Source organism: Suncus etruscus, chromosome 9 (assembly GCF_024139225.1).
Source record: "Suncus etruscus isolate mSunEtr1 chromosome 9, mSunEtr1.pri.cur, whole genome shotgun sequence".
NCBI classification, from domain to species: Eukaryota; Metazoa; Chordata; class Mammalia; order Eulipotyphla; family Soricidae; genus Suncus; species Suncus etruscus.
This window is the reverse complement of record NC_064856.1, coordinates 111,211,004-111,224,385: the sequence shown is the minus strand read 5'-3', so window position 1 is coordinate 111,224,385 and position 13,382 is coordinate 111,211,004. Positions and strand designations below refer to the sequence as shown.

Genomic DNA, 13,382 nt, shown 5'->3' with positions numbered 1-13,382 from the left:
ACGAGTTAGCGAATTTGGGCATGCATGAGCGCAGAAAAAGTTGGGGTCACCCTCACTTCAACACGGCCAGGGGTTGCCCCTTTTGGGCCCTGCAGGGAGACGCCCGCAGCAACCAGGTGGAGGCTCTGGAACAGCCACTTCCGCTAGGGGCGGGGCCGAGAGAACCGCTTCCGCCCGCACGCCCGGCCTTGGTCACGCCTTCGAGTCCGACTGCGCCTGCGCCGGCCCCGAGGCTCCGCCCCTCCCTCTGTCCCCGCCCAGTGACGTCACTGTCGGGCGGCCCGGGCGGGGCCCTGGAGCCGGGCTGCTGGTGGGGCTGCTCGTTGCCAGCCACGTCCCCACGCCGGACCACTTCCAGGGCGCTTCCAGGGCCGCCGGGCCGCCTCGGGCCTGCCCCGTCCGGGTAAGGAGCACGCGAGGCCGCCCGGAGAGATGTTGTCACAGCCGCCAGCAGAGGGAGGAAGGGTTGGGAAGAGGGAGACTGGAGGATGGAGATGGATTGAGGGGGGGCCCCAGCTGGAGGTGCCGGGTGAAGGAGGGTCCAGGGGGCAGGAGGAGAGTCGAGGGGGGCAGAAGGCAGGCGTGGGGTTTAAGTGGAGCACTGTGATTGGAGCACTGAGCACCAGAAGAAGAGGAGAGTAGAGGAGGATACAGGGGCTGACTTGCTACAGAGGAGCTTCAAGATTTTGCAGGAACTCCAAGGCCAATAGGAGGACCCCCCCCCCCAGGGTGATCCAGTTTGGGGTGCTGGGCCAGCCACCTTTGGGGCTCATCTGTGACCTCTGCAGCGACCTGCCTGTCTCCCCTGTGATGAGTCTGGATGGTCATTGAGGAGTCCCCCACCCCACCCTGTACCCACTGCTGGAATCAGAATCTCTAACCTTCCAGGGAACAGTGGCCAGGAAAGGTCACAGAAAAGGCAGTTTTCTTCCAAATACATGCTGGCTGCCCGATGGGAAAGGCGGGCCACGTTTCATCCACGTTGCTAGAAAAATCTAGACCCTTGACCCATGTGATAACAGTGTCCAGGGATGTGGGAGTGCGCTTGGCAGTGAAGGCCACACCCCATGCCTGGGCTTCGGCTGCCTTTGCAGACACTCTTTGGACCCTGGAGCAATGGCCAGGTACAGGAAGCCACATTTCTCTGCTCCCTGAGCCCCGCTGTCCCAAGTCCAGCTGGTGACGTGTCCTGTCAAGGCCCTGTGGTTCCTTGTACCTTGCTTGGGTCTATGCGGTTAGTCCTGTTTGCCGAAGGGACCTTGTTCTTGAGACAAGCACATGACATCACACTAACTAACACACAGAACGAACTAATGGCAGCTGCTTCCCAAGCCTGAAGACCCGCCCCCCCCCTTGTTTGGGCCCATCACCTTGTGGAACTGAAACACAGCAGCTTGTGGGGAACAAGCTTAGGGGGTCAGGTCAGGAAGCTGACACACGTCCCTAGGGGCAAGGAGGGTTTCTCATGGGGTGTGGCCGAGAACTCTGCCTAGCTTGTTGGCTCTGAGACCTGAAAAACAGAAAAAGTGGAACCAGAGCAATAGCACAGCAGGTAGGACAGATGCCTTGCATGCAGCCAACCTGGGTTTGATCCCAGCATCCAATGGGTCCCCCAAGCCTGCCATGAGTAATTTCTGAGCACAGAGCCAGGAATAACTACTGAGCACCGCTAGATGTGTCTAAAAACAATAAAAAAAAAAAACAAAACAAACAAACAGGCTGGAGCAGTAGCACAGCAGGTAAAGAATTTGTCTTGTACATGGCCAACCCAGATTTGATCCTCGACATCCCATATGGTCCCCTGAGCTTGTCAGAATCCATTTCTGAGCCCTGGGCCAGGAGTAACCCTTGAAGACGGCCAGGTGTGGCCCAAAAACAAACAAACAAACAAAATAAAACGACAATAAAAACAAACTGTTCCTGCCTTGCCCTCTGCCCCAGGTCTTTCTTGCCCCTATTTATTACATGCTGAGATCTTGTCCTCCCTGGCTCAGGCACACCCCAGCCTGTAGTGCTGGTTGGCAGCAGTTGGTGGAGGAGAAGGTGCCGCTAGGCCTTGGGAGGCCTGGGCTCGGCTGGGCTCAGCCCTGGTCAGCTCAGGGCATCACTCTGTGTGATCTACAGAGGCAGATGTAGCCCTGGAGGGCAGGAGGGCTGTCCCTGTCCCTGCCCACGTGGACACCAGCTGTGGGGGGGGGCTCCATGGCTTCCAGGATGTCCCCAGTACCTTGCAGCTGGCTCATATATTCCCTGCCATTCATTTTATGACAGGTTGTTGTGTCCAGGTGTGACTAGGCGCACACACATGAGGCATGTGCCTAGAAATGTGTAGGGAAGCAGGTGACAGGTGTGGTCTCTCCCTGGTGTCCCTTGGAGGAGTTGGTGGGGCAGCCCAGCGGGTCGAATAGGAACCACTCTTACCCGAATATTGCCCTACTCAGGTCCATGTGATGTCCCTCTGCCCCCCCCCATCTAGATCCCCCATGACCTTCCAGGACCCCTAGAAGGTCATTGCTCCACGGTGCCTGGTGTGATCCCCAGCTGGCCTCTGTTCAGATAGGTGCATCCATTTTTTTCATGGGACCCCTGGATGCGAACCTCAGTGCCTCCATGGTCTGCCTCACCCCACCCTGGGCTACACCTCCTCCCAGCGCAGGAACACTGCGGCCTATCCTATCCTGTGGTGCTAGGGTTTCTTGTTTTACTTAGGGCCACACCCAGCAACACTCAGGAATCACTCCTGGCAGGCTCAGGAACCTATGGGATGCTGGGGATCGAACCCAAGTCGGCCACATGCAAGGCCAATGCCTTCCTTGCTGTGCTATGGCTCTAACCCCACCCCAGTTTTAACTGTTTTCTTGGGGGGAGGATAACACCCGGCACGCTCAGGGGTTACTCCTGGCTCTACGCTCAGAAATCGCTCCTGGCAGGTTCGGAGGACCACATGGGATGCTGGGACTCGAACCACCGTCCCTCTGCATGGAAGGCAAACGCCTACCTCCATGCTATCTCTCCGGCCCCTGTATTTGCTGTTTTGATTCGGAACTTCTGTCCCAGCTGAGACAGACAAGGACCTTCTACCCACTCTCTGTGGGTCCTCAAGAATCTCTCTGGGGCTAGAGAGATAGCATAGTGGTGTGGTGTTTGCCTTCATATGGCTGATCTGGGACAGACCCAGCTTTGATCCCCGGCATCCTGCGTGGTCCCCCGAGCCTGCGAGGAGTGATTTCTGAGCGCAGAGCCAGGAGTAACCCCTGAACACTGCCGGTGTTGCTTAAAAAACAAAAAAATAAAATAAAATAAAAATAAAGAGTCTTTTCTCAGGGCTGGGCCTGTAGTGATTTCTGCCAGGAGTAATCCCTGAGCACTGTTGGATATGGTCCTAAAACAAAAACAAAAAACAAAATAGGGGCCTGAGCAATAACACAACGGTAAGGCGTTTGTCTTGCACGCGGCCAACACGGATAGACCCTAGTTCGAATCCCAGCATCCCATATGGTCCTCCGAGCCTGCCAGGAGCAATTTCTTGAGTACAGAGTCAGGAGTAACCCCAAAGAGCACCACCAGGTGTGGCCCAAAAACAAAATAGAACAAACAGAATCTCTTTTCTTGCCAGATGCTCCGGCCACCTCACGGGAACGTTCGCTGGAGCCCCACAGTTCAGAGGGCCTACCATGGCCGGGGTGCACCTGCCCGGGGCTCAGCCCACAGCCCTACCTGGAGGAGGAGGCCGGCCTGGGAGCAAGCCCTGAGCAGCTGCCCTGGTGAGTGAGTGGGGCCTGGCCCTGCCCTGTAGGCCACCTGCCAGGGTCACCGGGGACTGGGTTGCCTTCGGGGCTCTGCAGGTCAGAAAGGATAAGGAAAGTTTGTGGAACAAGGCCCCTGACTGAGCCCTCCCACCCTCAGTGCCAGGCATTGACTTCCAGGACTGCAGAAGTTGGGGTGGGACAGCACCTGGGCTAAGCTGACGTCTGTGCGCCCCACTGCCGTCAGCACTGAGCCTTCTCTGGGCTCCTGCCTTTGTATCCTGACCCCCTGAGCCCTGCTCAGCTCGATTGAGAGCAGCTCTGTCCACACCAGGACTGGGGGGCCGAGGTGGGCAGTGGGAAAGATACCCCAAGGGCCCTTAACAGCCGATGTCTTCAGCCCCCGTGAGACACCGCAAGACCAGGAGGGGCCCCGTGCTGCCTCCCCTGGCCACTGCGACTTTGTAGCTGCCATTGGAGTGGCTGAGATAGATGGTACACCCCAAAATAAAGGATATTACCTCTGTCTGGCAAAGGATATTGCCATATTGTAAAGGAATTCCTGTCTAGTAAAAGGACATTTTTCTCCAGTAACGGTCATCGAGTTAGGTAAAGGACATTCCCCCCTGGTAAAGGATATTCTCCTCAGGTAAAGGACATTTCAGTCAGGTAGACATACTCCTCAGGCATAGGACATTTCCTCCTAGGAAAGGACATTCTTCTTGGGTAAAGGACATTTCCCTCAGGTAAAGAACATTCCCTATGAAGGTCAGTGGTTTGAATCCCGGCATCCCATGTGGTCCCCTGAGCCTACCAGGAGCGATTTCTTAGCATGGAGCCAGGAGGAACCCCTGAGTGCTGCCGGGTGTGACCCCCCCCCCCAAAAAAAAAAAAAAGAACATTTCCTTTGGTAAAAGAAATATTCCTCAGGTAAAGGATGTTTCACTCAGATAGACATTCTCCTCAAGCATAAAACATTTCTCTCAGGTAAAGGGAATCCCCTCTGGTAAAGGACATTCCCCTCTGGCTCTTTTCTTTGACTTGACTATGGGCCCACACCCAGTAGGACCGAATCAGACCTGTCCAGTGGAGCTTCCCCTCAACCCTCTTAGCTGCCTCTCTTATCAGACCCTCGCACCTGCTCCCAGAACTCAAGTAGGGGGTGTAGCTGGAGGCTCAGGACAGGGGACCCTCAGAGAGCTTTCCAACATCTCAGCCTCCGGAGAGCTACTGCCTCAGGGCACTTGCTGGTGGGAGGTCAGCCTCACCCTGTCCCCCCATTCTCGCTCCCACCCCAAGCATGACTGGGAACAAAGGGGCCATTTTTCTCCAGGGCGACACGGACATGCGCAGCCAGGCTGTGCCGGAGCCAAACCTACTCTGGACGCTGCTGGGGATGTTAGGGCTGTGCGGGTGCCGGAGGGGTGTCTTCAGTCTCAGAGCCCACATGGTGCCCACTGAGTATAGAGGGCCCTAACCAGCCCCTTTGCCACACTGGCTGCTTTCAGGGTGGGGGTGTCCCTGAAGGGCCAGAAGTGCACCCTGTCAGCCGAGCCTGGCCCAGGGTGCCTGAGTTCTGGTGCCCGGCATGATGGGAGTTGAGAGAGGCTGGGGGGCCCAGGAGCTTTTGGGGGGTCATCTCGGGACATGAAGGGTGGGAGTCATGGGGGCAGGTCAGCCTGCCTCATATATGAGGGCTGGCCTCCCACCAGGAGGCGACCAGAGGTGGCTGGACCGCACCTTGGGGCCAAGAGTCCATGCTATTCCCAGGAAGGAACAGTGATAGTATCTGGGCCCAGATTCCTAGGGAAGTCCTTTCTTTCTTTTCTTATCTCTTGTCTTCTTTTTGTTTGTTTGTTTGTTTTTGGGGCACACCTGGCATCGCTCAGGGGTTACTCCTGGCTCTACGCTCAGAAATCGCTCCTGGCAGCCTCAATTTGGGGACCATATGAGATGCCAGGATTCAAACCACCGTCCTTCTGCATGCAAGGCAAATGCCCTACCTCCATGCCATCTCTCCGGCCCCTCCTTCTCTCTCTCTGTCTCTCTCTCTCATTTGTTTTTGGGCCACACCTGGTGACACTCAGGGCTTATTCCTGACTATGCACTCAGAAATCGCTCCTGGCTTGGAGGACCATATGGGATTCCAGAGGATCGAACTGCGGTCTGTCCTAGGTCAGCTGCGTGCAAGGCAAATGCTCTACCACTGCACCATTGCTCCGTTCTCATCTTTCTTTTTTTTTTTTTTTTTGGTTTTTGGGTCACACCCGGCAGCACTCAGGGGTTATTCCTGGCTCTACGCTCAGAAATCGTTCCTGGCAAGCTCGGGGGACCATATGGGATGCCAGGAATCAAACCACTGTCTTTCTGCATGCAAATGCCCTATCTCCATGCCATCTCTCCAGCCCCTCTTTTCTTTTCATTTCCTTTTCCTTCCCTTCCCCTTTCCTTTCCTCAACACCCGGTGGTGCTCCGGGTTTACTCCTGACTCTGCTCAGAAATCGCTCCTGGTAGGCCTCAGAGACCATATGGGATGCCAGGGATAGAACCCCATTGGCTACATGTAAGCCAAACCCCCTCTCCCTCGCCCCCAACGGCAGGGCTGGGATGAGGATGGTGTTCCCCACCCCTCTGTGCCCCACCTTCCCCACACCCTGTCCTATCCAGTGAGGCTTCTGCAGTCCTGTCTTCGGCCTGCAGCTTCTTGTGGTCAACCTCACCCCCTTCCCCAGTCTCCATTTCCTTCAGGACCACTCTGGCCCCACAATGTACCAGCTGCCTCGTGCCTCTAATCCAGGCTCAGCAGCCTTCTCCTGCACCCCACACTGGATGAGCCACACCCATCTTTAAGCTTTAGGATCCCCACACCCCAATGAGTCAGTGCTGGGGACTGACTCAGGGCCCTGCAGCCTCAGTCCTCCTCAGTCATGCGGCCCTTCTGGGACAGTGCCCGAGTATGCGCCTTCAGATTCCTCAGGGCCTGCTTGGGAAAGCCCTGCCCTCCTTCAAGCAGGCTCAGGCCCCCACTTCGAGTCCCCACTTGCAAGGGCTGCTGCTCTGGCTTCCTCAGAAGGGACTCTAGCTTTTCCATGTTTGTGCATTGCCTGGAACAGGAGTAATGTATGGGTGGGTGGTGGACGATGGATGGATGGATGAATGGTGGATGGATGGATAGATAGGTGATTTGGGTGGTTAGATGGGTGAATGGGTGGATGAATGGGTGGATGGGTAAGTGGATGGATAGATGGATGGGTGGGTGGGTAGATGGATGGATGGATGGATGGATGGATGGATGGATGGATGGATGGATGGATGAAGGGTGGATGAATGAAGAGTTGGGTGGGTGAGTGGTTAGATGGGTAAACAGTTGAATGGATGGGTGGGTGGGTGAATAGATGAATGGATGGATGGATGAATGGATAGGCAAATGGATGGTGAATGGATGAATAGTTGGGTGGGCGAGTGGTTAGATGGTGAACAGTTGAATAGATGGGTGGGTGGGTGGGTGGATAGGTAAATGGGTGATGGATGGATGAGTGAATGGATAGATGGATGGGTAGGTGGGTGGGTGGATGGTTGATGGGTGGGTAGATGGGTAAATGGGTGGATGAGTTGGCCAGATACATGGATCATGAGTGGTTGGGTTGGTAGTTGAATAGATGAATTGATGGGTTGGTGGGTGATGAGTGGTGGCCTAGCACTGTCCCTCTGAAGGACACAGCCAACTGTCTCAGGCATGCTCAGTATATGTGACCTGAGTTGTGGTCTGCTGGGAAGAAAAGGGAGCAGGCGGACCGCCTTGGTTTTGTGAATGGTGCTAAGGTGGCCCCTCCCCATATTTTCCCAGACTCCAAGTTCCAGGTGGGAGAGGAACACTAGAGGAGGGGAGTTTCAGGGCCAGGAAATTCCTGCAGTGGTCAGTGGGGTGGGGTGAGGTCATGTTCTGGATGGGAGCAACTGGCATCCCCCTGGGACACACCCCTCTTCCCAGTCCAGAATCCTTGGCCTGGCTGCAGGGACCCCGAAGCAGCCTGAAGAGCAGCCAGCCGGGTGCCCCGGGAGCGGTCTGGCCTCCATCCCGGGTGCCTGCAAGATGTGGACGACCCTTGTGCTTGTTTGGGTTCTGCTCTGGACCTTGGCGGAGAGCCAGGAGATACCTACTGTGCCATGTAAGTCCCCGTGTGACCCCAGACACCTCACAGTTCCCCTAGGATTGCCTCCTGATGCCTGGCCTGGCCTGGCCTGTTAGCATCCCCGGAACCTTCCAGCTAAGCCAAAAAGGGTTGTCAGGCCATTGTAGGTTAGGGGCTCCCAGCCCCCCCCCCAACCAGACCTCTGAGACTCAAGATGGTCTTATTTATTTTTTTTACTACTTTGGTTTTCGGGCCACACCTAGTGATGTTCATGGTTCTAAGCTCAGAAATCACTCCTGCTAGGCTCAGGGGATCCTGGGATGTTGGGAATCGAACCCAGGTCTGTTGTGTGCACCCTCCCTGTTGTGCTATCATTCTAGCCCCCGGGGTATCTTTAGTATTTTTGGTGAAATTTTTCCCCCCATGCCGGCTGTCACTCTTGGATGGGAGGGGCCAGACCAGTCCAAGTGATGTTCTCTCTCTCTCTCTCTCTCCCCCCCCCCCTTCTCTCTCTTCTCTTCCCTCTCTTGCCCTCTCTCACCATCCTGCCAAATTCAGTGATCAAAAATGTTACTCTGGATACCGGACTTATCTTCCCCAATTTCACGTCGCCTCCAGACGTTCCCCCGGATTCCCCCTGGACCACCAATGCCACGTCGCCTGCGCAGATGCCAAAAGTGGGGATGGAATCTTCCGTCCCAGCAACCTCAGGGACCTTGGCCCCTACCCCCGAACCACACAGGACAGAGACCAGCCCCTGGACAGCTGCAGGAAGTGGCCCTTACCCCAGGACTCATCAAGGTCCCCCAACATCAGCCCTGCGAAACCTGTCTTCCACCGCCGCTGCCGGCCCCACCATGAACAGCCGCCCGTCAGCCCTCAGGACAGCACTGACCACACAGACCCCAAGTGTCCCTGAACCCGCCGGCTCAAGGACCAATGACAGTGCCCCGCTGGGCACCCCTGCCCCTCCCACACACACCCCCAGCAGTCCCCTGACCCCTGCTGGCTTCCCCACTTTCAGCACATCCACCCCTAGGACCACAGCCATGCCCTCAAGCACGGCCCTGGAGCCCACGTCCCCCGCTGTGGCTCCGGGCACCACCCTGAAGACACCCACCATGGGGACCACCCCGGGGACCTCCACTATGGGAACCAGTCCAGGGACTCCCACCGTGGGGACCACCCCTGGAACCCCCACCCACTCGCCAGCCACCAGCAGGGCACCCTCGCCTTCCACCAGCCAGAGCCCAGTGCCACCCTCGCAGGGGCCCACCGAGATGGTCACATCCCGGACCCCCAAGCCCCACGGGCCTGAGGCCCCAGCCAGTCCAACACCTGGGAACTCAGGGGTCCTGCTGAGCACCCTGTACCTGCTCACCCCCGAGCCGCGGGCACCGACCCCCGTCAGCAAAAACTCCCTGCTGGCTGCGCTGGTGCTCGGGGTGGCGCTGCTGCTGACGGCAGCCACGTTGTTGGGCCTGCAGATGCGGGAGAGCTACCGCAAGAAGGACTACACGCAGGTGGACTACCTCATCAACGGCATGTATGCCGACACCCCGCTCTAGCCGCACCCCAGGGGACCCACCCTGGTAGACACAACCCTGAGCCCTGCACGGGCCGACAGCGACCACGGGCCCAGCACCTTGGCACAAGGCCGATGCCCCAAGGCGTGACCCCACACCTCAGACACAGAGAGGGATGGGGACCCCACACTTGCCGGCAGACGCGGCCCCCAAGACATGTTTTTCATATTTATTTTTATATTTGATCACACCCAGGGCACAGGCGGCCACCCTGCCACAAGGGCTAGGGGGACCCTGGCCAGAATTAAAGCCATGACTGCTTCCTGTGCCCCGTGTCAAGCTTTACCCACCACCCCTCCAAGCTGTAGAAGAGGGTCCTTCCCACATGAGGGGCGCCTGGCTTGGCTCTGTCCCCTAGGGGGCACCGTCAGCAGGACCTGCCAGATTTCAGGACCCGGGTAACACTGTCACATCTTCGGTGTCTCTCCTGCCCCGAGCATGCACTAACTTGGCCCTGCTGAATCCCATTCTGAAGGTGGCTCCCCAGATCTGCTGGGCCCAGTAGGTGCCCTCGACCTCAGGCAACCAGTAAGGCAGCAGCTGCTCCCCAAGAACTATGGACCACTTGTATAACTCACCCCTACCCTAGAACTCCATATTTATACAACAGACCACGTTAGTGGTGACCCAGAGTCTTATCTACCATTTGGGGCCATAGGACGATCTGTGCATGGAGTGGGGGCCAGCTCCCTGTCCCCACTTCCAGAGTCATCTCAGGTCAGCGGGACCCACCCCGCAGTCTCCCAGCCTCCTCGCACCTTGGGGTTGGGGTGCCTGCAGGAACCCTACGTTCTGGGGAGTGGATCACATTCCTGCCAATCCTGTTTCCTAAGAGCCACTCACATCCCATCTCCCATGAATGGACTCTGCCCAGGCCTTGTTGAAGTTTCTATCGAACTGGAAAGAGGTCCAGGCTCCTCACCTAGCCACACCTGGCTGTACCCAGCACTTTATCTGTGTGTCACCCTAGCTTCTGAAAGAGGGGTGTCCCTGCTCTGTTCCGACCTAGCCACCCACCAACCCCCAAGTATCACAGGCACTTAGCACACTTTGCCCCCGTACACTCTGGTCTCAGTGCAAACCCCAGTGTGTCCTGTCCTCATGAAAACTCACCGGTCCAGGACCTTGCAGAGTGCCCAGGTGGCCTGTCCAGATCTAGGGGGACACAGGAGGACACTGCTCATGCAGGACAGGCTAAGCCAGGCCCCTGCCAGACAGTGGGGGACCAGGAGAGGTGCTGGCCATGACCCAAGTGGAGCTGGAGGGCTCAGAGATGCCCCGCCCCCCAGCCTGGTATGGCTGCCAGCTGGAGCCTGGGAGAACAGGGCGTGCCAGAGGCTCTAAGGCCCTTCTGGAGGGGCTCAAGGCCGCCCTCTGGCGGGACAGGGACATTGCACTCAGGTCTGTCTGCAGGGAGGGGACCCCAGGCCTGGAAAATCTCCCCCCCTGGTGGCCATGGCCCCTCCAGCCTCCTCCCTTAGCTGATCCCATTGCTCCCAGCCTCGCCCCAAATGATGATGCTCCCCGGGTTGGGAGCATCTCAGACACCAGGATGCTTCCTGGTGACCACATACTTGAATGAATTTTTTTGTTATTGGTTTTTTTGGGGGGCCACACCCATTTGATGCTCAGGGGTTACTCCTGGCTACGCGCTCAGAAATTGTCCCTTGGGGGGACCATATGGGACGCCGGGGGATTGAACCGAGGTCCATTCCTTGGCTAGTGCTTGCAAGGCAGACACCTTACCTCTAGCGCCACCTCACCAGCCCCACTTGAGTGAATTTTAGCCCCAGCCTGCTGCTGTGGGGTGTCCTGTCCTCATCACAGTCCCCACATATAGGCCCACCAGCGAGGTCACTCCCCCATCACTTTTTGTCCTTCCCTGAGCTATTTCCCAGGGCTCTGGGGTGGGGGTGCAACCCCATCGGAACCCCCAGAGGCCAACTCTGCCTCCACTACAAACTTAGTCTTCATAGCCCCAGTTGGGTGCCAGACCACCAGGCCCTCAGCGGCTGGAGTTCCCTGGGCTGTGTGAGAAGCATGGATACCGAGCCCATCCCGAGTACTGTCAGTCTCACCAGAGCAAGGCACCCCAGGTGTGGCCCCCAAAAATGATGGGGGTCTGGAGGGATAGGACTGCCTTGCATGTAGCCAACCCAGGTTCATCCTGGCATTCCCAGGACCGAATTGTTGCCCCCAAGTGCCACTAGGAATGATTTCAGGAGTAAACATTGGTTGGACATTGAACATATCTCCGAGCATGAACCCCCCCTCCCAAAATTATAAAAGACAAAGGGGGCCCTAGATCTGATCCCCAGCATCCCATAGGGTACCCTGAGTCTGCCAAGATTAGTTCTGAGCACAGACCCAGGAGTGACCCCTGAGGACCGCTGGGTGTGACCCCAAAACTAAAGAATTTATAGAAGGGGCCCAGAGAGAGCACAGCCTTGCAAGCAGCCAATCCAGGACCAAAGGTGGTTGGTTCGAATCCCGGTGTCCCATATGGTCCCCTGTGCCTGCCAGGAGCTATTTCTGAGCAGACAGCCAGGAGTAACCCCTGAGCAATGCCGGGTATGGCCCAAAAAAAAAAAAAGAATTTATAGAAAAGATGGGGGGGGTTCTAGGTGCGCCCACAACACACCCAGACCAGTGACATGTTAGGGAACAATGCGCTGCCCTTTGGCCACATGCCAGCAACCCAGGCAGCCAAGCTCACACTAAGCCCATCTCAAGATTATGAGCTCAGCACGGGGTGGGACCCAGAACCCAGAGCTGTGAGGCAGGTGCACTGTGGACAGCAGGGCCAGAACCAGATCCGCGTGACCCCCAGGGATGGGCCCAGGAGGTGAGGGACCAGGTGGGGCTTAGCAGCCCCTGAGCACCCCCAGGTGCAGTGCTCTGCTTGGCTTGCTTTCACTGTGGGTGATGTGCACATGGCTGACGTCATGGTCCCCAGTATGGTCTGTCCTACCCCAGTTCCAAAGTCAGGTTGGCACCCGGGCCTGGGCCCAGCACCCTCTGGTTTTATGGGGCATCGACAGGAGCACCCCAAATACCCTCCAAATAAAAACAGAAGTGGGCTGGAACGATACCAGCAGGGAGGGTAAGTTTACATTTGCACATGGCCGACCCGGGTTCGATCCTGACATCCCATAGGGTCTCCCAAGCCTACCAGGAGTGATTCCTGAGCACCACTGGGTGTGGTCCCAAAACAAAATAAAAGCCCTGAAACCCTCCCTAGGGGGCCCCAGGAGGAAATTCCCTAAAACGGGTCTCAAACTCGTGGCCCTTGGGCCATTTGCAGCCCTCCATACAACATTTTGTGGCCCTGCCCTAGAGGAATCTTTTTTTGTTTTGTTTTAGTTGTTTGGGTCACACCCCCCAATGTTCAAAGCTTACTACTGACTTTGCACTCAAGGATCTCCCCGACTTTGCCTCCTGCAGCCCCCAGGTAAATTGAGTTTGAGACCCCTGCCCTAAGACAAACATTTTGCCACTAAATCCCTGTTCCTTGGGCAGCAAGGGTGAGGGGTGGAGCTCAGCCCTGGGATGGGGTTGGAGTCGAGTGAACAGAAGCTCTGTAGTTTCTTCCCACACAGCCCCTCGCCACGTGCTTATGGCAGAGTTGGGGTGGGTGTCCCCAGGGTCGTTCAAGGCCCTTCCTGGAGGAGGGGACAGTGAGCTGGAGGCTCTGCACCTCTCCCACTAGATTGTCTCCTTCCACCAGGATAGTTCACTCTGGCCCTACTCCCCTGACCCAGAGGGGAAACTGAGGCCATGGAAATAAGTTCCCTTTGACTCTGCCCCACGCCCACCACTCCACCCAATGGTGTAGGGATGTGTGTCCATTAGGGTTCTGTGGGTATGGACTTGTGACCCATGTCAGGAAGGCCCCACGGAGGGGCCAGAGATGGGTG

General features: G+C 57.1%; 1 protein-coding gene across 2 annotated transcripts; it reads left to right on the top strand.

Moving 5' to 3' along the window:
- Positions 1–265: 265 nt before the first annotated feature.
- Positions 266–9,584, top strand: C9H11orf24 (chromosome 9 C11orf24 homolog). Of its 2 annotated transcripts, XM_049781223.1 has the most exons (4): positions 266–403; positions 3,617–3,764; positions 7,738–7,915; positions 8,438–9,584. In XM_049781223.1, the coding sequence occupies exons 3-4, from the start codon at positions 7,840–7,842 to the stop codon at positions 9,445–9,447; spliced, it is 1,086 nt and encodes a 361-aa protein (XP_049637180.1). In that variant the 5' UTR covers positions 266–403; positions 3,617–3,764; positions 7,738–7,839; the 3' UTR covers positions 9,448–9,584. The 2 variants fall into 2 exon arrangements, with proteins under 2 accessions (XP_049637180.1, XP_049637181.1); XM_049781224.1 differs by lacking the exons at positions 266–403; positions 3,617–3,764 and having other exon boundaries at positions 7,633–7,915.
- Positions 9,585–13,382: the final 3,798 nt, after the last annotated feature.

Coding starts and splice junctions, on each gene's coding strand:
- C9H11orf24 (XM_049781223.1), top strand. CDS start 7,840: ATGTGGACGACCCTTGTGCTTGTTTGGGTTCTGCTCTGGACCTTGGCG. Junction 7,916..8,437: donor GGAGATACCTACTGTGCCAT/GTAAGTCCCCGT, acceptor TGCCAAATTCAG/TGATCAAAAATGTTACTCTG.